The sequence below is a fragment of the Thunnus albacares genome, chromosome 6 (genome assembly GCF_914725855.1).
Source record: "Thunnus albacares chromosome 6, fThuAlb1.1, whole genome shotgun sequence".
NCBI lineage: Eukaryota > Metazoa > Chordata > Actinopteri > Scombriformes > Scombridae > Thunnus > Thunnus albacares.
This window is the reverse complement of record NC_058111.1, coordinates 15,221,642-15,245,748: the sequence shown is the minus strand read 5'-3', so window position 1 is coordinate 15,245,748 and position 24,107 is coordinate 15,221,642. Positions and strand designations below refer to the sequence as shown.

General features: G+C 41.8%; 1 protein-coding gene and 1 long non-coding RNA gene across 2 annotated transcripts; both read left to right on the top strand.

The window, feature by feature from the left end:
• Nucleotides 1–16,250: 16,250 nt before the first annotated feature.
• LOC122984715 lies at nt 16,251–17,247 on the top strand. Its single transcript, XR_006403956.1, has 3 exons — nt 16,251–16,369; nt 16,812–16,909; nt 17,150–17,247. It is a non-coding gene; the product is annotated as an uncharacterized LOC122984715 (long non-coding RNA).
• A 776-nt stretch (nt 17,248–18,023) lies between these two features.
• Nucleotides 18,024–20,086, top strand: LOC122984714. The gene is made up of 2 exons (XM_044355318.1): nt 18,024–19,421; nt 19,534–20,086. Exon 1 carries the CDS (start codon nt 18,118–18,120, stop codon nt 19,120–19,122), a length of 1,005 nt encoding a protein of 334 aa, XP_044211253.1. The 5' UTR covers nt 18,024–18,117; the 3' UTR covers nt 19,123–19,421; nt 19,534–20,086.
• The last annotated feature ends 4,021 nt before the right edge of the window (nt 20,087–24,107 follow it).

Below are 24,107 nucleotides of genomic sequence, written 5' to 3'. Positions count from 1 at the left end.
ATCCACATTTGGACCGAGTCTTGTTCATATGTGGAGATGATTCTGCTTGAGGAAAGTTTTGTTTAATGTCAGTGTGATTACTAGTGTCCGGTATCTGAGGCAGATGTGGAATAAATGGGGACTGATTATGTGTAAGCTGAACCTTATCAGGAATGGGTGGTAGATGTAGATGGTTGGATGTCTTTTCAGAATCACATTTGGCTGGCAGGGTGTCTGGTGGAGATGTGAGGACACTGTCTTTGAATGTATGCCTTGACTTAATCTTGAGCACACGTCCATATTTGGACCAAGTCTTGTTCATATGTGGAGATGATTCTGCTTGAGGAGAGCTTTGTTTAATGTCAGTGCAACCTCTAGTGAGCGGGATCTGAGGTGGATATGGTATGGATTGAGTCTGACTATATGTGAGCTGCATTGTATCTGAGATGGGTTGGAAGTGTGTGCGCCATGAAGTGTGTTCAGATCCTTGCTTGACCGCATTAGCAGATTGATGCATGTATGGTGAGCTGTTTGTAGTGTTAGCACAGTCTGTGGTTAGTGTCGTTTTTGCTGGACATGTCTTTTCAGACTCCCACTGGCCTGGCATGGTGTCTGGAGGAGATGTGAGGACACTTTCTTTGAATGTATCCCTTGACTGAATCTTGAGCAAACATCCACATTTGGACCGAGTCTTGTTCATATGTGGAGATGATTCTGCTTGAGGAAAGTTTTGTTTAATGTCAGTGTGATTACTAGTGTGCGGTATCTGAGGCGGATGTGGAATAAATGGGGACTGATTATGTGTAAGCTGAACCTTATCAGGAACGGGTGGTAGATGTAGATGGTTGGATGTCTTTTCAGAATCACATTTGGCTGGCAGGGTGTCTGGTGGAGATGTGAGGACACTGTCTTTAAATGTATCCCTCGACTTAATCTTCAGCACACATCCATATGTGGACTTTTTAATGCATTCCCCGACTGGATGTTGATGAGCTCTTTGTAGCAGTAGTATGGCCTTTGGTGAGCAGGGTCTAAGGTGGGTGCAGCTTGTGTTCGGTCTGATTTGTGAGTGCAACCTCATCTGGGATGAGTTTGAAGGTTACATGCTTTGATGGTTTTTCAGACCCTTTCTTTAGGACTGTGGTGAGCAGGGTCTGAGGCGGGTGTGGATCAAATGGGGACTGATTATGTGTAAGCTGGACCTGATCAGGGATGAGTGGTAAATGTGAATTGTTGGATGTCTTTTTAGACTCCCGTTTGGCTGGCAGGGTGTCTGGAGGAGGTGTGAGGACACTGTCTTTGGATGTATCCCTTGACTTAATCTTGAGCACACGTCCATATTTGGACCGAGTCTTGTTCCTATGTGGAGATGATTCTGCTTGAGGAGAGCTTTGTTTAATGTCAGTGCGACCACTAGTGCGTGGTATCTGAGGCGGATGTGGATGAAATGGGGACTGATTATGTGTAAGCTGAACCTTATCGAGAATGGGTGGGAAACGTACATGGTTGGATGTCTTTTTAGACTCCCGCTTGGCTGGCAGGGTGTCTGGTGGAGATGTGAGGACACTGTCTTTGAATGTATCCTTTGACTTAATCTTGAGCACACGTCCATATTTGGACCGAGTGTTGTTCATATGTGGAGATGATTCTGCTTGAGGAGAGCTTTGTTTAATGTCAGTGCGACCACTAGTGCGTGGTATCTGAGGCGGATGTGGATGAAATGGGGACTGATTATGTGTAAGCTGAACCTTATCAAGAATGGGTGGGAAACGTACATGGTTGGATGTCTTTTTAGACTCCTGCTTGGCTGGCAGGGTGTCTGGTGGAGATGTGAGGACACTGTCTTTGAATGTATCCTTTGACTTCATCTTGAGCACACGTCCATATTTGGACCAAGGCTTGTTCATATGTGGAGATGATTCTGCTTGAGGAGAGCTTTGTTTAATGTCAGTGCGACCACCAGTGCGTGGTATCTGAGGCGGATGTGGATGAAATGGGGACTGATTATGTGTAAGCTGAACCTTATCAAGAATGGGTGGGAAACGTACATGGTTGGATGTCTTTTTAGACTCCTGCTTGGCTGGCAGGGTGTCTGGTGGAGATGTGAGGACACTGTCTTTGAATGTATCCTTTGACTTCATCTTGAGCACACGTCCATATTTGGACCAAGGCTTGTTCATATGTGGAGATGATTCTGCTTGAGGAGAGCTTTGTTTAATGTCAGTGCGACCACTAGTGCGTGGTATCTGAGGCGGATGTGGATGAAATGGGGACTGATTATGTGTAAGCTGAACCTTATCAAGAATGGGTGGGAAACGTACATGGTTGGATGTCTTTTTAGACTCCTGCTTGGCTGGCAGGGTGTCTGGTGGAGATGTGAGGACACTGTCTTTGAATGTATCCTTTGACTTAATCTTGAGCACACGTCCATATTTGGACCGAGTGTTGTTCATATGTGGAGATGATTCTGCTTGAGGAGAGCTTTGTTTAATGTCAGTGCGACCACTAGTGCGTGGTATCTGAGGCGGATGTGGATGAAATGGGGACTGATTATGTGTAAGCTGAACCTTATCAAGAATGGGTGGGAAACGTACATGGTTGGATGTCTTTTTAGACTCCTGCTTGGCTGGCAGGGTGTCTGGTGGAGATGTGAGGACACTGTCTTTGAATGTATCCTTTGACTTAATCTTGAGCACACGTCCATATTTGGACCGAGTGTTGTTCATATGTGAAGATGATTCTGCTTGAGGAGAGCTTTGTTTAATGTCAGTGCGACCACTAGTGCGTGGTATCTGAGGCGGATGTGGATGAAATGGGGACTGATTATGTGTAAGCTGAACCTTATCAAGAATGGGTGGGAAACGTACATGGTTGGATGTCTTTTTAGACTCCTGCTTGGCTGGCAGGGTGTCTGGTGGAGATGTGAGGACACTGTCTTTGAATGTATCCTTTGACTTCATCTTGAGCACACGTCCATATTTGGACCAAGGCTTGTTCATATGTGGAGATGATTCTGCTTGAGGAGAGCTTTGTTTAATGTCAGTGCGACCACTAGTGCGTGGTATCTGAGGCGGATGTGGATGAAATGGGGACTGATTATGTGTAAGCTGAACCTTATCAAGAATGGGTGGGAAACGTACATGGTTGGATGTCTTTTTAGACTCCTGCTTGGCTGGCAGGGTGTCTGGTGGAGATGTGAGGACACTGTCTTTGAATGTATCCTTTGACTTCATCTTGAGCACACGTCCATATTTGGACCGAGTGTTGTTCATATGTGAAGATGATTCTGCTTGAGGAGAGCTTTGTTTAATGTCAGTGCGACCACTAGTGCGTGGTATCTGAGGCGGATGTGGATGAAATGGGGACTGATTATGTGTAAGCTGAACCTTATCAAGAATGGGTGGGAAACGTACATGGTTGGATGTCTTTTTAGACTCCTGCTTGGCTGGCAGGGTGTCTGGTGGAGATGTGAGGACACTGTCTTTGAATGTATCCTTTGACTTCATCTTGAGCACACGTCCATATTTGGACCAAGGCTTGTTCATATGTGGAGATGATTCTGCTTGAGGAGAGCTTTGTTTAATGTCAGTGCGATCACTAGTGCGTGGTATCTGAGGCGGATGTGGATGAAATGGGGACTGATTATGTGTAAGCTGAACCTTATCAAGAATGGGTGGGAAACGTACATGGTTGGATGTCTTTTTAGACTCCTGCTTGGCTGGCAGGGTGTCTGGTGGAGATGTGAGGACACTGTCTTTGAATGTATCCTTTGACTTCATCTTGAGCACACGTCCATATTTGGACCGAGTGTTGTTCATATGTGGAGATGATTCTGCTTGAGGAGAGCTTTGTTTAATGTCAGTGCGACCACCAGTGCGTGGTATCTGAGGCGGATGTGGATGAAATGGGGACTGATTATGTGTAAGCTGAACCTTATCAAGAATGGGTGGGAAACGTACATGGTTGGATGTCTTTTTAGACTCCTGCTTGGCTGGCAGGGTGTCTGGTGGAGATGTGAGGACACTGTCTTTGAATGTATCCTTTGACTTAATCTTGAGCACACGTCCATATTTGGACCAAGGCTTGTTCATATGTGGAGATGATTCTGCTCGAGGAGAGCTTTGTTCAATGTCAGTGTGACCACTAGTGCGTGGTATCTGAGGCGGATGTGGATGAAATGGGGACTGATTATGTGTAAGCTGAACCTTATCAAGAATGGGTGGGAAACGTACATGGTTGGATGTCTTTTTAGACTCCTGCTTGGCTGGCAGGGTGTCTGGTGGAGATGTGAGGACACTGTCTTTGAATGTATCCTTTGACTTCATCTTGAGCACACGTCCATATTTGGACCGAGTGTTGTTCATATGTGGAGATGATTCTGCTTGAGGAGAGCTTTGTTTAATGTCAGTGCGACCTCTAGTGAGCGGGATCTGAGGTGGATATGGTATGGATTGAGTCTGACTATATGTGAGCTGCATTGTATCTGAGATGGGTTGGAAGTGTTCGTGACATGAAGTGTGTTCAGACCCTTTCTTGACTTCTTGTGGTGAGCTGGTTGTAGTGTTAGCACAGTCTGTGGTTAGTGTCGTCTTCACTGGACATGTCTTTTCAGACCTTTGCTTTACCTCATTTGTGGATAGTGGAGTGGGGTCCTCGTCCTCGTCCCTTATTATATCTGAAATTTCCCCGTATTTTTTTCTGGTAAGAGATGAACGAATAGTCATAATCTCTCGCAGTTCGTCAGACATTTCCTGCTTTGTTAGTCTTGGAATAGGCTTAGGTACTGTGGTTACCTTTTTAATTTTTTCAAAGAGGTCTCTATACTCGTTTGGTGGTCTGGGTAATTCCGATGGAAAGTCAGGGAATGGCATTTGATACTTTCCTCTTGTTGCTGTTCTGGGTTCTTCTGCCTCCTCCTGGCTAGTATCCACCTTAAGCCTGAGTTGTATAGCATCCCACTCGTGCTTTCCAAAGGTGCCGATAAGTTCTCCTTTGTTTGTCCATAGACAGACATTGCAATCCAGTGATGCCGTAAGTATCTTTCTGCATTCTGAATCGCACTGAATACTCACCACCCTGTCCTTGTGAGCCTTCCAGTGGCCCAACAGAGGAGGTGGACTCAGTGACACACGCCAGCCTCTTATGACCTCAGATGGCCCTTGAGGGTCTCCCTTTTTTAGAAGTCCAAACCGCTGAATGTCCCACAGATAAATCTTTCCAGTGCTATCCCCAATCAGAAGTATCTTATCGTTGCCATCAGTCGACATGGTGGTAACAACTGCACTTGTCTCACACACCGCCCTGAATTTTCCTAACAGACCACCCTTGCTAATAATCGACCAGGCATAGATATGGTCATTTTTAGAAGTCAGCAGTGTGGCTGTGTCAGTAGTGGCCGCCCTGGTCTTCAGACATAGAATATTAGAACTGGTAGTCACTTTAGTCCTCCGATTAGTCAGAGAAGTAGATTTTTTACATAGAGATATTGTCCCAGTGCCTCCTTTCTTTTGGTGTCTGCCAGCACGGAGGTTTTTTACACAGCCTTGAGCTTTTCCGTCTGCCATGTGTGTTCGTGGGTTGTTACTGGTATCAAGCCAATAGAAAACCTCCGCAGTTTTAGCATCCCAGACAACTACATTACCATTGCTCGAGGCAGTAAACAGTATGTTTCCGTGTGTGCTCATGGAGGATACATCATTTAAATAATCATGCTCCAAAATTTTGTTGTCAGACTCCTCTAAATCCAGGTTAAAAATGACCTTTGACCGCCGTCCAGCCACAAACACCCTATTGTTCATGGAGACAATACCTGTCACCTCCTTTTGCACTTTGACAGGAAGAATGCGAAGCTCTTGTCCATTGTTGAAGTTCCACAGTCTCACTTTCCTATCGTTGGAAACTGTAATTAATCTGCGCTTTGAACCATCAAATGCAATGGCGGTGAACCCCACATGCTGATCTGGAGTGACCTTGAACTGCATGATGGCCTTTCCTGTAAGGATATCCCATACTTTCACCAAACCGTTCTGGCAAATAGAGATGACTTGCTTGAATATGGAGTGATAAAGAACACTGCACAGGGGCTTGTCATGGGATGTTAACATTTCTATAAAAAGATCTGTTCCTCTTCCAAGAAATGCTCCTATATCTGAGTTAGCCAGGACTAACTCATTGTTGTACATGTTATAGCAAACACTGGAGATTGGAACATCTCTCATGCCTTGTACCTGGATGCTTTGCAGGCACACCCAGGTTTCCTCTGACCACAGACGTACATTGTTGTCCACAGATATACTGTAGACTACTTTCTTTGTTGTGTTAACGGTTATGTGCCTGATTGGTTTGACGTGTCCCATTACTGTCTTTTTGCAATGTACATTGTCGTGGGGATACCACGCCCGCAGTATGCCATCTGTACCGCCAGTCACCAGAAACTGAACTGAAGGGCAGTATTCAACGCAGGTGAAAAACTCATGGTCTTTATTGCTCTCAAATACCCTTCTATGGATTTTGCCTTGAGGTGTCTTCGGTAAGGTAGTGAGTACCATTGTTCTGGATGAATGACCACAGACGGCAAAGGAATCCAGTGATGGAAAGTATTGAATCTGATGGCATATGTCATCAAAGATGGAAAGCTTGATAGATAGAAACCCTTCCCATTTATTTTTTAACAGGGATGACTCATGAACAGTTGGATACTGGTGCAGAGAGATTTTATCGAATGCATCTTTGTGGAAAAGGATTTTACTCTCTATGTTGTGGATGACAAAAACAGACAAAGAGCCTTTTGTGTCACCGTAGGAAAATACTGCTTTAGTGCCGTCGGACCAGTAGTTCATGGTATTCACTATGCTGTCGTCTTTTATTAAAGCATATTTGGCTTGAAATAACTCAGGGAATGCATTGCAGGTATAGAATACCAGTTCCCTGCAAGAGGTTGCGATAACCAGCTCGTTGAGGTCGCTGATGTACACCATGTCATTAATACATATTTTCTCCCTGTGTGAAAAAGGAAGTTTCTCTTCCATATCATTTAGTTTGATTGGGTGTGACTCCTTAAAGCTGTCACTCCAAAAGGTGAGGATTCCATCAGAGCTGATTGATAGGTATTGACCTTTCTGGTAGGTCCTGACTGACGATATTGACAGCTGAGAATCATCCTCTGGTTGGCTGTCATGAACGTTCTTAAATGGACGGAAAATCACCTTAGTTATTGTTGTATAGTGATCTATGGGAACTATTTTTATTGGTCTGGGAAAGGCATGAATACTCAGATTTATGCTTGCTGTTGCTCTGTTCTTAACCAATAGGAAGTTCAGTAGTTCACTAAGGTCCACAGTTCCATCACAGTTTGTGTCAATCTGCATATGGAGTGTAATGAGGTCTTCTTTATTCACAGTTCCATATAACTGCTCCAGTGCAACACAAAATTCATTCATGTCCAACCCTCCACCTCCGTCAACATCCACTTCTCGAAACAACTTCACAATCGCTGGAATATGTTCATAACCGAACATTTCTTTAATATTTTTAAGTCCACTTTTGGTCTCCATTGTAGTGTTCTCAGGCAGGTCTTCTGCTATTGCTGTATGTGTTTCCATTATTATTTTGATATAACAAATCAACCAATTAGGTAATGTTTTCAATCGATGAAAGTTTTGTTGAACCGAAAGAATTCCTTATACACAGGATTCCACGAAAGATTTGTTTGATATCAGATAGAATTGTCAACTCATTGCACTCCTACAGTCAACTTGACTTGGTGAAGTCAATCAAAAGATCAAAGCTGGAATATCAAAGACAAAATCCCAGGATCTAAGCTAAATAAATATGATGTCATAAACTTAAAAGAAATGGCAACACTTTATGATGTCACCACAATAAAGAACCACAAAAGTGACTTGCTACTTTCTCGACCTCATAACTCACTTATGTAAACACGTAATCTTTATTTATTTTTTATTTATTTACCAATTTATTTCTTCTCTTAAGTTCTCATTTCTTTTGGGGGTTTGTTGTTTGGTTTTTTAAATATATGATTCTATTCTTGTGCCTCTTATGTTGTTCTGATCATCCACCTTTTAGAAAAGGGCTGGAGGCCATCAGGACCAAGATACATTTTTTAACAACTTATTAACTGCAGACTTATAAAGTACAGATTTGATGGATTACTACAAGAAGGATTTTATTAAAGATTTATTAACATTTATAATTTGAGTATAATGACTTTGACATTGACTTTATACCATTATGACAGCATATTTACTTGGCTTTGATTCTAGAATCCTGCACCACCCCTCCTGTGTATGAGGACACAACACACACACACACACATATATATATGTGTATGTGTATATATATATATATATATATATATATATATATATATATATATATATGTTTATATATATATATATGTATATATATATATGTATGTATGTATGTATATATATATATATATATATATATATATATATATATATATATATATATATGTATATGGCACTCACCTCCTTAAAGTGTGAACAATAGCTATTACCTTCCCAGGTCTGTGGATGATGGTAAAATTGAAGCTGCAATATCAAAGAATGCTACAGGAAGTTATTCCTGCCAGCTGCCATCAGTCTGTACAGTGACTCTCCTCTGTGTTCATCTGGACTTTTATTTATTTATTACATTATCCATCACATCTGATTCATCTGTATATAATATTTCAAGTACTGTCTGTGTATATGGTTACATATGTATATACTTTGTGTTGTGTAAATTATTCATGTTTCAGTGTACACTTAATTCTAACATTCATGGGCAATTATGCACCTTATTGCCATAGCAATATCCATTTGACTTATATTATGTACCATAATATAGCATATTAATATCATTGAACAGTGTATACTCAGCAAATAGTGTATTATAATTATGGTTATGGTTATATCTCTTTGGGTTTAATAAATAAACACTAAATTAATAAATTAGATGGCATAGAGCTCTTTCTCAATCGGGGCATGGTTGACTTTGCTGTTAGTCAGTGATTTAGATGCATAATTATACAACACGTTATAATTATTTTTTTCAGCGGATATCTTAGTTAGCATGACACTGAGCTAGCAAAAGCACTTTTGTGTTTATATATGTGGTATTTGTTCAGTTTGGGAAATGCTGCAATCTCCAGAAAGCATTAGCTGCAGTTGGCTGGCTGATTCAGCAGGGACTAGAAATCGTCTCTGTTGCTAGGTCGTTACTAAGGGTCGACCTACTTGCTGGAGTAGTTAGCTAGGTTTTATTAAATAGGATTTTACTGACGTGAGTGATTATTTTCCAGGTATTAGTCATAATTACCTGGCTAAAAGAAAGCAAAGGTCCACCACATAACCCCCCCCCCCCCCCACACACACACACACACACACACATGCACTAATGCTTCATGTTAAAGTAAAATCAGTGATGTAGATCTCCTGAAAGGGTAGTGTAAGTGAGAGATGTGAAGCTCAAATGGAAGATGAAGTAAGGCTCTAGATATAAGACTAACTGTTGTATTCGTCTTTTTTTACTCTTAGCTATCAAAGGAAAAAGAGACCGGGAAAGATCACAAACATCCCAGTTTCAGATCTGCCCAGGCAAAAACAGGAGAAGATGAGGGAAAAGTGGAGGCAGTATCAGAGGCAATACAGAGAGAAGAAAATGGTGCTTGCTGATGTTTTGAACCTTACTCCTCCCTCACTGAATTCAACAGCAAGTGACCAGCTTAATGGCCCTCCAGAGCCCATAGTAAACCTTGCTGATCATGACTATGTGCAGCCAAGTTTTGAGAGACCACAGGCATCATCAACTCCTGTAAGGGCAGTGCAGAAAAGTACCAGCAAAATGTAGAGCAGTGCTGAAGGAAAAGGAAAGGCTAAGGACCTTAAGAGTGAAAGAATGAAGGCAAAAAAGCTGCAACGGAAACTCGAGAAACTCCCAGAGAAGAAAGGACAGAAAGTAAGTGAGGGAAACAAGAAGAGAGACAAAAAGAAAATTGCAGAGGAGAAAAGGGAGAGGGTAGTCAGCTTTCTCTGTAGGGAAGAAAATAGCCGCATGCTGTCGGGTAAAAAAGACACCGTTACAAAAAACAAAATTAAACACCAAAGGAGAGTGCTGCTTCAGTCTCTGAAAAACCTCCACGCCAACTACAATACAGCCGCCCTGAAACACCATGCAGTCTCATACAGACAGTTCCTCAGATACTGCCCTTTTTATGTCACTCCAGCAAAAGAGTCCGACCGAAACACCTGTGTCTGCTATGACCACGACAATTTTAAAATGATTATTGACAAGCTCTGTCAGAAAGGCATTTTGTTGACTAACAGCATTTCGGATCTCCTGGAAGCAATTGTTTGTGACCCGGCCAACCAGAAGTGTATGTACCGCTTGTGTACTAGGTTTTGCTACAATGAAGTGGAGTTCAAGGGCCCACTAGATAATAGCATCGTCACATGGGAGCAGTGGGAGAGGACTGTTGTTACAGAGGAGGAGAAAACATCTGCAAAATATCAAAAGATTGAAAAGAGTGGCAGGATGGCAGACCTTCTCAGTCTCCTGAACAGCTGGACGCCTTCACTCGCCATCAGTTTCTCTGCTTACAGATGAACTGTGTGTTCATGTAGATTTCTCTGAAAATTATGGCTGCAAATTAAATCGCGAGATCCAGCCCTTTCACGTTGCTGGCAACCGGAAGCAGTCGACCATCAACACTTAACAGGGACAGAGCTAACATACACACTGAAATGCTGCAAAGTCAAAATCAAGGCTAGCATTTCCTTTTCAATGACTGAGTAATTCAGGTGATGTTTATTAAATTTCCTTGAAAAAAAAGAAACTGGCTTATCCACTCCTAAGTCATCAGGCTGTAACAGCACGGCCCCTGCACCCACAAAACTTGCATCCACTTCCAGTTTGAATGGTTTCTCCCACTGTGGTAGCATATGCTTGGTAGTGGTATTGCACAGCCATCTTGTCCTAGCTGGGCATCACCTTGCTTGCTTGTGCCAAAGTCCAATAATACTCCTAGGTTTTGTTCAGACTTTCGTAAAGTTAATAATGTCACAAAACCGGACTCTTTTCCACTTCCCCGTATGGAAGACTGTATTGATCAAGTCGGCTCGGCTAAGTTTGTTAGCAAGTTTGACCTTCTGAAGGGCTACTGGCAGGTTCCGTTGTCTGAAAGAGCACGTGAGATTGCTGCGTTTATTACACCCACGGGGTTGTACTCTTATAATGTGATGCCTTTTGGGTTGCGGAATGCGCCAGCAACCTTTCAACGCTTGATGAACAGGGTTGTTGGAGATCTGGAAGGTTGCTCGGTGTATCTTGATGATGTGGTCATCTATTCTGATGACTGGGATGTCCATCTTGACCGCATTGAGAGGTTGTTTGACCGCTTGGCTCATGCACATCTGACTGTTAATCTTGCCAAGTGCGAGTTTGCGAAGGCCACAGTCTCTTATTTGGGTGGTGTGGTGGGGCAAGGCAGAGTGTGTCCTGTGCGTGCGAAAGTGCAGGCTATTGATGACTATGCTCCACCCACAACTAAGAAGGAGCTCATGCGTTTTTTGGGATTAGTTGGTTATTATCGTTGCTTTTGTAGGAACTTTTCTTCTGTTGTTGCGCCTCTCACTGATATGTTGAAAGCTAAGGCCAAATATATGTGGTCCTCAGAGTGTCAGAAGGCTTTTGAAAGTGTTAAAGCCCTCATCTGTAACGCTCCTGTTTTGGCTGCTCCACAATGGGAGAAACCATTCAAACTGGAAGTGGATGCAAGTTTTGTGGGTGCAGGGGCCGTGCTGTCACAGCCTGATGACTTAGGAGTGGATAAGCCAGTTTCTTTTTTTTCAAGGAAATTAAATAAACATCAGCTGAATTACTCAGTCATTGAAAAGGAAACGCTAGCCTTGACTTTGGCTTTGCAGCATTTCAGTGTGTATGTTAGCTCTGTCCCTGTTATGGTCTTTAAAGACCACAATCCTTTAACATTCTTGAGTTCCTTACAGTGCCCTAACCAGAGGCTGATTCGCTGGGCTCTGATGCTCCAGTCCTATAACTTAGATATTCGTCATATCAAGGGGTGGGACAATGTGGTGGCAGACGCATTGTCTCAGGCTCCCTGTGAATGATGTCTTTTTTTAAAATGTGGTTATTTTGCTCTGTTTGGTTCCATCATCTTGTTGCTTTCTCTTTCTTTCCTCTTAATCAGCTTCCAGGATCCAGTTGCTGAGGATCGAGGGGGGGGATGACAGGGTTATTAGGGAACAAACGGTGAGGTGTTACTTTATTTGGTATTATATATATATTCTGTACTGTAGTTTATACTTTGTTGTTTTATTTAAGTATTTAGTGTATACATTAGTTATATGAGAGAGAAGAATCACTTGTTTTGGTGCCAGGGTTCCCTCTGGGACCCTGACTTTATGGGGGGGGGGGGGGTGACGGCCCCAGAGCCTGTTGCCTCTGTTGCCTTTGGTCCTGTGGTTTGTGTCTGTGTTTGCAGGTCCTTGGATGGGTGGAGCCGATGTCATTCAAGTACTAACTGGGAACACATGGCCAGTGCCCCAGAAAGCATTTAAACTCGCCTGCCCTGATTCCAGTCTCTCTCTGATCCCTTCTCCACTCACCACGCTGTGGTTGTTTTTTTGCGTTGCCTTTTTGGTTTTGTTTTGCACTGACAACACGCACCTCGCATTATACAACACATCCACACACTTTCAATCACCACTGATACTGACTTCCACACCCCATTGCAATTATTGTTATTTACTTTAATAAACTTCAGTTTATTATTGCGGAGTTTGGGTGTGCGTCTCCCTCCTTTGTTGTGGCCTGCGAGCCGGTCATAACAATTGGGGGTTTCCCTCTGGTGGCTGTTACGTAGGTAGCCTTATATGGTAAGTTTGTTGCGCTCTGGGGGGACGCACCTGAGGCGTTGAGTTTGGGAACGCATTTTTTTTGGTTTGTGACTGAAGGGAAGTGTTTTTCGTCCTGCAACTGTTATCTTTAAACTGTGGATATTCGCTGAGGCATAGGAAGGTAATTCACCTGTGTGTGCATTGCCTGTAGGAGTGGTTCCCCTTGTAGGATTAAGCGGCGTCTCCCCTTTGGGTTTCGTCGAGGGGGGCTGGTAGTGTTGGGGTACGGCGGTTAGAGCTTCCTTTTCCCTTTTTCCTAAATTTGTTCGGGAGCACTTCCGTGGCTCGGCGGGGTTGCCAGTTTTCTGGTCGCCTCTGTCGGTCCAGCGGGCTTTGAGTGCGTAAATACCCGCCGCCACGCCTCATGAAGACTAGGGGGAGTTATGTAGCTAGTTTTTGGTTAGGCAGTCAGCTAGCGGGGAAGCTCCGTTTGGAGGCTGCCTATTCCTCCTGTGTGCACTACTGGGTTTTTTAACACGTTGCATTCCTCTGTTCTCTGGTTGCGAATATTGGTAAGTTATGGAGGAGATTGTGAGAGCGTTTGTGGAGGCGCCCTCTGAAAAGTTTTTGGATCAGTGCACAAGGGATCAGCTGGTTAAGATAGCTGAGTTTTATAGTTTTGATGTGGGTGACAAAAGGGTTAAAGATGCGATGAAGGCCAATTTAAAAGCGAATTTGGTAAGGATGAAAGTGTTAGGCACTGCAGAGGCTGCTCCTCTCTCTGCGCGCACTGATGACGCGCCTTCGCCTGCAATAGCGGGTCCCGGTGCTGGCTTGACTTTTCAGCAGCAGAAGGAGTTACTCCTGTTGCACATGCAGCTAGAGAAAGAGAAGGAAGTTGCAGTAGAAAAGATGCGCCAGGGTATGGAAATGGAAAAGGTGTTGTCATTGGAGAAGATGAGACAAGAAACTGAAACAAGCAAAGCTTGAGCTGCAAAAACAAAAACTGACTTTGTTTAGAGAGGGGAAAGTTGCAGCTGATGTTCTGCTTACTGATGGTTTCTCCGTTTCAAGTGGGACCCAGGGGAGGTCCGTGGATGATTTAAGTGAGTTGAGGCTGGTTCCCAGGTTTAATGAGAGAGACCCAGAAACGTTCTTTGTGATGTTTGAGCGGCTGGCTGATGCGCGGGGCTGGCGTGATTCCACTCGCACTTTAATGCTACAATGTGTGTTAACCGGCAGGGCTCAGGAGGCTTATTCCTCATTGACTAGCAGTGACTGTTTGAAATGTGATTTAGTGAAGTCTGCTGTGCTCAAGGCATATGAGCTGGTGCCTGAGGCTTATCGCCAACGATTCAGGAGTTTGAAAAGGGGTGACAAGTCGCATTTGGAGTTTGCTCGTGATATCTCTACTCATTTTGATCGTTGGTGTGCTGCTGCTGAGGTTGACTCTCAGGAGGCTCTACGTGACTTAATTATTCTGGAGCAGTTTAGTAACTCTGTACCGGAGCACATCACCACTTATATTAGTGAGCGGGCAGTTAAGACAGCAACTGAGGCCGCTGCTTTGGCGGATGACTATGTTTTGACGCACGGTGGGGAGTGTCCTGTTGCTCAGGGTGGCGGTGGACACAGGGAAAATTCCTCGGCCGTGGGTGCGTGGTCTGCTCGTCCAGTGAAACCAGTTGGGCTGGAACAGAGACATCAACATGGTGCTCATGAGTCTGACAAAATTTGCAATTATTGTCATAAAGGAGGGCACTGGAGGAGAGACTGTTACGCTTTTAAATCCAGGACTAAGCAGGCTGGTGCTAGTGTTAACCCCAAGCCAGCAATGTTTGTTGCACCTGTTTCTGAGCTTGCAAGTGGTGAGTTGAAACCACAGGTGTCTAGTCCGGAGTTGGAATCTTACTTGCCTTTCATCACTGAAGGTTTTGTCTCTCTGGTAGGGAGTGAGGAGAAAGTGCATGTAAAGATATTGCGTGACACTGGTGCTTTTGACTCATTCATTTTAGCATCAACTTTACCATTTTCAGATGACACCTACATGGGTTCTTTCATTCCGGTGCTTGGAATGGGCTTAAAAGTTCTACGTGTACCTCTCCATAAAATGATGTTGTTTTCTGATCTGTTTCAGGGTGAGGTGGCGGTTGGCGTGCGGCCGGCTCTGCCTGTGGCTGGTATTACGATGATTTTGGATAATGATATAGCAGGGAGTCGGGTGTGGCCTGATGTTGCACCTCGTGCTATAGTAACTGAATGTAAAAAGATAATTACTGTGTCATTGGATAGGAATGTCTGTCTATGGACAAACACAGGACACTGCACTGGCATCTTTGGGAAACACGAGTGGGATTCTATGCAACTCAGCCTTAAGGAGAATACTGGCCAGGAGGAAGCAGGAGAACCAGAAGCAGTGAACTACTGAACTTCCTATTGGTTAAAAACAAAGCAACAGAAAGCATAAATCTGAGTATTCATGCCTTTCCCAAACCAATAAAAATAGTTCCCATAGATCACTATACATCAATAATTAGGGTGATTTCCGTCCGTTGATGGACGTTGATGACAGCCAAGCGAGGGATGAGTCTAAGCTTTCAATATCGTCAACCAGGACCTACCAGAAAGGTCAATACCTTTCCATCAGCCCTGATGGAATCCTCACCTTTTGGACTGACAGCTTTAAGGAGTCACACCCAATCAAACTAAATAATATACAAAAGAAACTTCCTTTTTCACACAGGGAGAAAATGTGTATTAATGACATGGTGTACATCAGCAAACTCAACGAGCTGGCTATCGCAACCTCTTGCAGGGAACTGGTATTCTATACCGGCGATGAATTCCCTGATTTACTTAAACCCAAATATGCTTTAATAAAGAAGATAGCATAGTGAATACCATGACCTACTGGTCCGATGGCACTAAAGCAGTATTTCCTATGGTGACACAAAAGGCTTTTTGTCTGTTTTTGTCAGCTACAACATAGAGAGGAAAAGCCTCTTCCACAAAAATACATACGGGTCAGTGACGTGACGCACTGATTTTTTGTTCCAGGAGAAATTACTATCACACACTTGGATTAAATAAGGTTGATATTGTATATATTCTTTAATCTCACGTCACATTTCCTCCTCACTATTCATATTTGCATGCAAAATACAAAATTGACTGACTTTTATACCATTAAAGTGGAAAAATGTCATACGGTAAAACGGCAGTCACTTGATGTCAAAGAAGACAACTTCATTTAAAATGATTAAAAATATGTAAAAATCATCAATTTTTGTCTGTGGCATATGTTTAGAATGTACAGAAAAGCACTGTTAAGTTTTAATAGGATAAATCTTGAAGAAATGTCTTTAATATCTAAAACACTTTGTGTTTCCCTCAATGTCATTTGGTAAAACAAATTTTGGAAGCCATTTTGAATTGTAGATAAATGACTCGTGTCATGTGACATGTGATGACATCACTCAGAAGACCCCTGAAGACCACCAGAGTTGGAGGTAAGTTCAAAAATGTACTCCTTTTTTACGTTAATATCACCTTTTCCATGTGTTGTACAAAGTGTCACAGATTTCAGCGTCATTTGGTCAAACATTTAAAAAGTGATGATAAAGTTATTGATTTAAAAATTATTGATTTACCCATGAAATTTAAAGTTCATAAGTCAAGGTCAAGGTCATTGTTAGCAATAGGTGGCCATGCAACTGGCTGTACAGAATGAAAATATTGAAATCCGTCATGCGGAAAAACAAAATATGTCATTTGGACAAATGGTTTTACTAAATGACATGTTGTCATCCCAAATGACACAGAGTATTTAACTAAATTATGTTTGTTTTTTAATTATTTTAACTATTTGTTAAGTCTGAACAATTGTTCTTGATTACATTTAACATGTAATATGTTTCCGTATGTTGTAAACATTATTTTACATTTTTACAGATGCCTCTTTCCAGTATAGAGAGGGGTGCACGTTTTCGTGCAAAGATCAGGGCAGATCCTGTTGCTAGAGAGGAGAGACTAGAAAAGAGAAGGGAAAGGTATTACTGTGAAAGTGTATGATGGTAATAATGTCAGTGTATGTCAGTTGTGTCAGCACAGGCAGCAATCTATAAGCCTGATTTATAGTCCTTAACAGAGGCACAACTATAAAGTGCCTTTGTTGACGTGCAATAAGTAAATGAAGGAATAAATAAACTAATGAATTAATATGATATTTATATTATTCATATATTAAATTCATATTATTAATATATAAACATTTATTTCAATTCTTGCAGGTATCGACAAATGAAGCAAGCTGGGCAATATGATTATCAACCCATCAAACACTTGACCACATCTGCAGCCACAAAAAGAAGAGAACAGTGGAGGCTCAACCAGAAGAAATGTAGGGAAAGACAGCGACAGGCAGAAGCTGTGATGAACCTCACGCCACTATCAGTGGATTTGTTTGCGGAGCCTTTTCAAGTTGACCATCCTGGAACTCACTGAACTGGGTTCAGTGAACTACTGAACTTCCTATTGGTTAAAAACAAAGCAACAGAAAGCATAAATCTGAGTATTCATGCCTTTCCCAAACCAATAAACTCCTCAGCATTCCTCGCCACCTGGAACTCCTCAGCACTCCTCATCACCACAGTCACCGCAACACTCTGCACCACCAGGGCCATTGCAACACTCTGCACCACTAGGGCCGTCACAACACTCTGCACCTGATGAGACAGCATTATCTTGGGAGGGACCATCTTCATCTTCCACCCCTTCACATGGAAGCAAGAAAAATAGCTCCCGCCAGAAATCAGAAAATAGTGTTAGGAAATTGAGAGAAGAAATTGAGCAGTTAAAAAAGGACATTTTGAGAGAAAAAAGAAGAGCTGACAGGTTCCGCAAGAGCTTTAAGAACCTGAAGAATACAAACTTCAAGGCAGCTAGAAAAAAGAAAGTGGAAAAAGTTTTCAGGAAAGGTACACAAAGACGACGCAGTGTGGTCCGATTTCTAACGCGTGATGAAAACAGTCGTCTTTTACTGGGAAAAAAGGACACTGTAACTAAAAGCAAGGTCAAGCAATAGCGTCGTGTGCTGACCAAGTCTCTTAAAGAGCTTCATAAAGAATACAATACAGAGGTAGGAGGAGCACCCATATCATACCAGCATTTTGCCCGCCTTTGTCCATTTTATGTCACAGAGCCTAAGGCCAGTGACTGCAACGCATGTGCCTGTATTGATCATGAAAATGTGAGGTTGATGATAGAGAAACTGCATCAAGGAGGCTTTTTAGGAAGTAAAAGCATTACTGATGCACTCACCCGCATTGTGTGTGACATGAAAAACAAAAAATGCGTGTTTAGGCAGTGTGCAAAGTGCTGCTATTCAGAGATGGAGCCAGCCATTCCAAATGACACTGGGCTGGTTTCATGGCATCAATGGCAGAGGGAGAAAGTCAGCTCAGAAGGGAAAATCTATTCACATTTTGTGAAGAGAGAAGTGACCGGAAAATGGGAAGATCTCCTGAAGAGCTTTAATGAAAAGCTGGAAAGACTGGCAAAGCATCATTATACATGGATCCATCAGGTGGAGCAATGTAGGGCTCTCAAGAACAGCCTTCAAGACCATGAGGCTCTAGTCCACATGGACTTTTCTGAGAATTATTCATGCAAGCTGAGTGTTGAGGTTCAGTCCTATCATTGGGGGGGAAGTCGAAGACAAGCAACAGTCCACACATGCATGGTCTACACTGCAGAAAGATCAAAAGCTTATGCTACCATTTTCACTTCTCTCAGACATGATGAGCGGGCAGTATGGGCACACTTGAAGCCTGTGTTGGATGAAATACAGTCAAATGCACCAATATCTACAGTGCACTTAATGAGTGATGGCCCTCTGACACAATATAGAAATAAGAAAAATTTCTTCTTGATGTCAACCTTGCCTTTCATGCATGGCATTGAGGCTGTCACATGGAACTTCTCAGAGAAGTCCCATGGAAAGGGTGTACCAGATGGTATTGGTGGTTTATTAAAGAGAAAAGCAGATGCATTTGTCCAGCAAGGAGGGGATATTCAGCACCCAGAGGAATTGTTTTCCTTTCTGGAAAAGTCCAATTCTGACAGAGAATACTGGCCAGGAGGAAGCAGGAGAACCAGAAGCAGTGAACTACTGAACTTCCTATTGGTTAAAAACAAAGCAACAGAAAGCATAAATCTGAGTATTCATGCCTTTCCCAAACCAATAAAAATAGTTCCCACATAAAACTCTACTGGGTAACAGAAGAGGACATTGCTAGGGTGGATGAGGCTGTGCCCACTGCCTTGTCAATAGTCAAAGGCACCTTGGGCATTCACCAAGTGATTACAGACACCCCTGGAAAGATCTCTCACAGAGAGCTGTCCTGTTTTTGCAAGCGTTTTGGAGTTACCTGCGAATGTGAGCCACCCATGGTCTTCGATTTTAACTCTGAAAAAGCATCCTGCATCACCTATCAAGAACAGGAAGACATAGCTGGAAAGATGGTCATTGCGTCTTATGATGACAAGCCTTTCGTGGGGCAGGTACTGAAGATTGTTGATGAAGAAATTGAGGTCTCTTGTATGCAACAGTCTGGGGGGAAGAATTGCTTTGTGTGGCCCCAAATTCCAGATGTGATCTTTTACTTTCAATCAGATGTGAAAGCTGTCGTCGCAGAACCAGAGCCATCAACCAGTCGAAGTTCAAGATTGTCAGCTGAGGACTGGGAAAGATTCTTATCTGTCTGAAGAAAACAACAGTGACCAGCCACAGGGGGAGGGCGTTAGAAGACAGATATTTTATGCACACTGTACTGATTTCAGGTTACCATGACAGATTTGTTTTAATCATTGTTCAAGTGATAGATTACAGTTATAGGGGTTAGACAGAGTGTTACGTTTTTTTCTATGACTAAATGAATTCTGAGAATTAGTATTAGAGATTAGAAGTGTTCATAAGGTTTAGATATAAATGTTACTGTGCTGTTTCTAACTGACTGTTATGTTTGGAATCAAACTGTAAATATGTTTTACCAAATAAGAAAGTTAGTGCTCTTTTTAAATTGACTAGTGGTAAAAATCAAATTTTAAATTGGATTTACTTGTTCATATATTGTATAAGACCTCAAACTGACAATGCATTCATTCTTGTATGAAACAAGAAAACTGTTGCAAGACATTTTAATGTCATTAAAAGGTTTACTTTGGAGGCCCTGTGTATCTTTTGCATTATTCAGAAGTAGCCAACTTAACTTATTGGGTATACTATATGTGCCATGGTATTTTGCAGTTGTGCTATGTCATGCGGTAAAACAAAATGTCATATGGTAAAACACTTAATTTTGAAATAAATATACAAAATACTCTATTAAATGAGTTTATGAATGAACATAATGAAGAAGTGCTAATAAAATATAAAAGTATGCCTGATTTTAAAGCACTTTTGCCTTTCTACTTGAAAAAAAATGTAACAAATATTTACAAATGACATGATGTCGTCTTTAAAGGCAAAATATCCAAAATTTGTAATTCTAGTGTTGACATGCTGCAACTGTGTATAACATACTTGTGGATCAATAATTGCATTTTGATTGTTTGTAACAGTGTCATTAACATTAATTGTAATATAATATTGAAAATTAGTTCGTTTTACCAAATGACATTTTTCAGGGGTCTTTACAGATAAATGCATTAAAATGTCATATATTATAGCCTTTTACAAGGGGCAGTAAAAAAAAAGAAAAATACACTTGTGGATTCACACATAAAAAGCTGAAACTAACACATTACTTCAATTTTATTTTTTTGCTATTTTGATATTTTAAAATGTCACTGACCCATACGAGGAAATCTCTCTGGACACGTATCCAACTGTTGATGAGTCATCCCTGTTAAAAAAGAAATGGGAAGGGTTTCTATCTATCAAGCTTCCCATCTTTGATGACATATGCCATCAGATTCGATACTTTCCATCACTGGATTCCTTTGCTGTCTGTGGTCATTCATCCAGAACAATGGTACTCACTACCTTACCGAAGACACCTCAAGGCAAAATCCATAGAAGGGTATTTGAGAGCAATAAAGACCATGAGTTTTTCACCTGCGTTAAATACTGCCCTTCAGTTCAGTTTCTGGTGACTGGCGGTACAGATGGCATACTGCGGGCGTCGTATCCCTATGACAATGTACATTGCAAAAAGACAGTAATGGGACATGTCAAACCAATCAGGCACATAACCCTTAACATAAGAAACAAAATAGTCTACAGTATATCCGTGGACAACAATGTAGGTCTGTGGTCAGAGGAAACTTGGGTGTGCCTGCAAAGCATCCAGGTACAAGGCATGAGACAGGCCCCAATCTCCAGTGTTTGCTATAACATGTACAACAATGAGTTAGTCCTGGCTAACTCAGATATAGGAGCATTTCTTGGAAGAGGAACAGATCTTTTTATAGAAATGTCAACATCCCATGACAAGCCCCTGTGCAGTGTTCTTTATCACTCCATATTCAAGCAAGTCATCTCTATTTGCCAGAATGGTGTGGTGAAAGTATGGGATATCCTAAGGAAAGGCCATCATGCAATTCAAAGTCACTCCAGATCAGCATGTGGGGTTCACCACCATTGCATTTGATGGTTCACAGCGCAGATTAATTACAGTTTCCAACGATAGGAAAGTGAGACTGTGAGACTGAACTTCAACAACGGAGAAGAGCTTCGCGTTCTTCCTGTCACTGTGCAAAAGGAGGTGACAGGTATTGTCTCCATGAACAATAGGGTGTTTGTGTCTGGACGGCGGTCAAAGGTCATTTTTAACCTGGATTTAGATGAGTCTGAGAACAGAATTTTGGAGCATGATTATTTAAATGATGTATCCTCCATGAGCACACACGGAAACATACTGTTTACTGCCTCGAGCAATGGTAATGTAGTTGTCTGGGATGCTAAAACTGCGGAGGTTTTCTATTGGCTTGATACCAGTAACAACCCACGAACACACATGGCAGACGGAAAAGCTCAAGGCTATGTAAAAAACCTCCGTGCCGGCAGTCACCAAAAGAAAGTCAGAGGCACTGGAACAATGTAAAAAATCTACTGCTCTGACTAACGAGAGGACTGATGTGACTACCAGTCCTATTATTCTATGTCTGCAGACCAGGACGGCCACTGCTGACACAGTCACACTGCTGACTTCTAAAAATGACCATATCTATGCCTGGTCGATTATTAGCAGAGGTGGTCTGTTAGGAAAATTCAGGGCGGTGTGTGATACAAGTGCAGTTGTTACCAACGAGAAGATACTTCTGATTGGGGATAGTACTGGAAAGATTAATCTGTGGGACATTCAGCGGGTTTGGACTTCCAAAAAAGGAAGACCCTCAAGGGCCATCTGAGGTCATAAGAGGCTGGCGTGTGTCACTGAGTCCATCTCCTCTGTTGGGCCACTGGAAGGCTCACAAGGAGAAGGTGGTGAGTATTCAGTGCGATTCAGAATACAGAAAGATAATTACGGCATTACTGGATTGCAATGTCTGTCTATGGACAACAGCAAATGTCTAAAGAGTATCGACAGATGATGATGTTTAATTCATCTCTTACCAAAATAAAAACCGGGCACCTTTCATATGTAATAAAGGAAAAGGACAAGGACTCCACTCCACAGAAATCCACAAATGAGGTACAGCAAGGGTCTGAAAAGACATGTCCAGCGAAGACTTCACCAATCAGAGACTGTGCTAACGCTACAAGCAGCTGACCAGCCATGCATCTGGTGGAATGTAATGCCTAATATGACAAATTATATACATATATATCATATTAAGACTCCTCAATGTTGTTTGTATATATTTGTTAATAGTTCAACTTGTGTCTTAATTTCTTTGTTCATCATAAGGCTTTGTATATAGTTCCATTTCATGATTTCTTTTTAAAGATTTTTTTTAAAACTTTTTTTTAATCTATTGTTATGAATTTCACCAACATGAATTGTGTCCCTAAATGTTTGTATTCTGTTGTTTTTATATATTGTATGAATTTAATGTATATAGTTATATTTATTTATTTATTTATTTTTCAAATGATCAAAGGAATGTGCCAGTGAATGTGAAAAGATAACATTTATGTCAATGAGAGACCGTTCCCAGGGAAGTTAAAAAAAAAGGCTAATCAGTAATGTAACATTTGGGTTCTCTGTGTGAGATGATTAACGGCCGCTAGGCCCGTTTTTATTATGAGAAATGTGGAAGATGCTGATAAGGTATTATTTCTAAGATAAATCATACTTGGATTATTACCAAAGCGTCAAGGTCACTAAGTTACCAGCAAAACAGACCCTTTGTCGAGTGGATCTAACTCTGAGACTGTGGGACGAGTTACACACGCACACAATCACACACACCTTCTTCATTTTTCATCGTTACTTGGCACCCTCATACACAGCAAAACATAGCCATTTTCCCTTCAGTTGAGAGTATATCATAGCTTTCACTCCGGCATCCGGCATGATACTAGGGCGCTACTAGCTTAAAAATGTCTGTGAAGTTTGAGGACATCGTAGTTAAATCTGTCCCTCTAAAAAATGATATCTTAGTTACAACAAGATTGAGCTAGCAAAGCAGTTTTGTGTCTATATATGTGGTATTCATGACAGTAAAGCACACCCTCTCGTGTAATATTGCTTAATTAGCTAAGAGGAGGAGTTTTTGGTTATGTTAACAGCAAGCTAACGTGAATGACTGCAGGAAAGTGAGTTAGGCAACACTCTAAACACAGAGTTTTTAAAACTATATTTTTAAGTGCATCTTTTGTTTTTTATTTTCCAGTTTGTAGACTGGACTCGCTGTTTGCTAATTTAACATCGACTAAATTAGCCAAAGTAAACATTAACTTAATGCAGTGCTCAACGCTTATTTTCCCCAAGGTACATGTGCTCCTAAATGAAAAGAAATTTAGGAGCACACTGAAAAAGTTCAAGTTTATTAAAGAACAGAATAGAAGAACAATCCATTACATACATATTTACAATTTATTACATACATATTTAAACTCTGTGTGTGAGCGTGTGTGTGTGTGTGTAAATCAAAATTTATGCTGTCTTATTCTTTAAGATAAATCATTCAGTCTGACTTGATGTTGGAAATGGATTCATTTTTAGCAGGACAATGAGCTCACACTGGATGTTGAAGTGACAGCAGGGGTCACTGTAGCTTCGCCGATGTTGTTCTCAGCGG

Bases quoted from the DNA above. Each gene is read 5' to 3' on its own strand.
- LOC122984714 (XM_044355318.1), top strand. From the start codon at position 18,118: ATGATAGAGAAACTGCATCAAGGAGGCTTTTTAGGAAGTAAAAGCATT.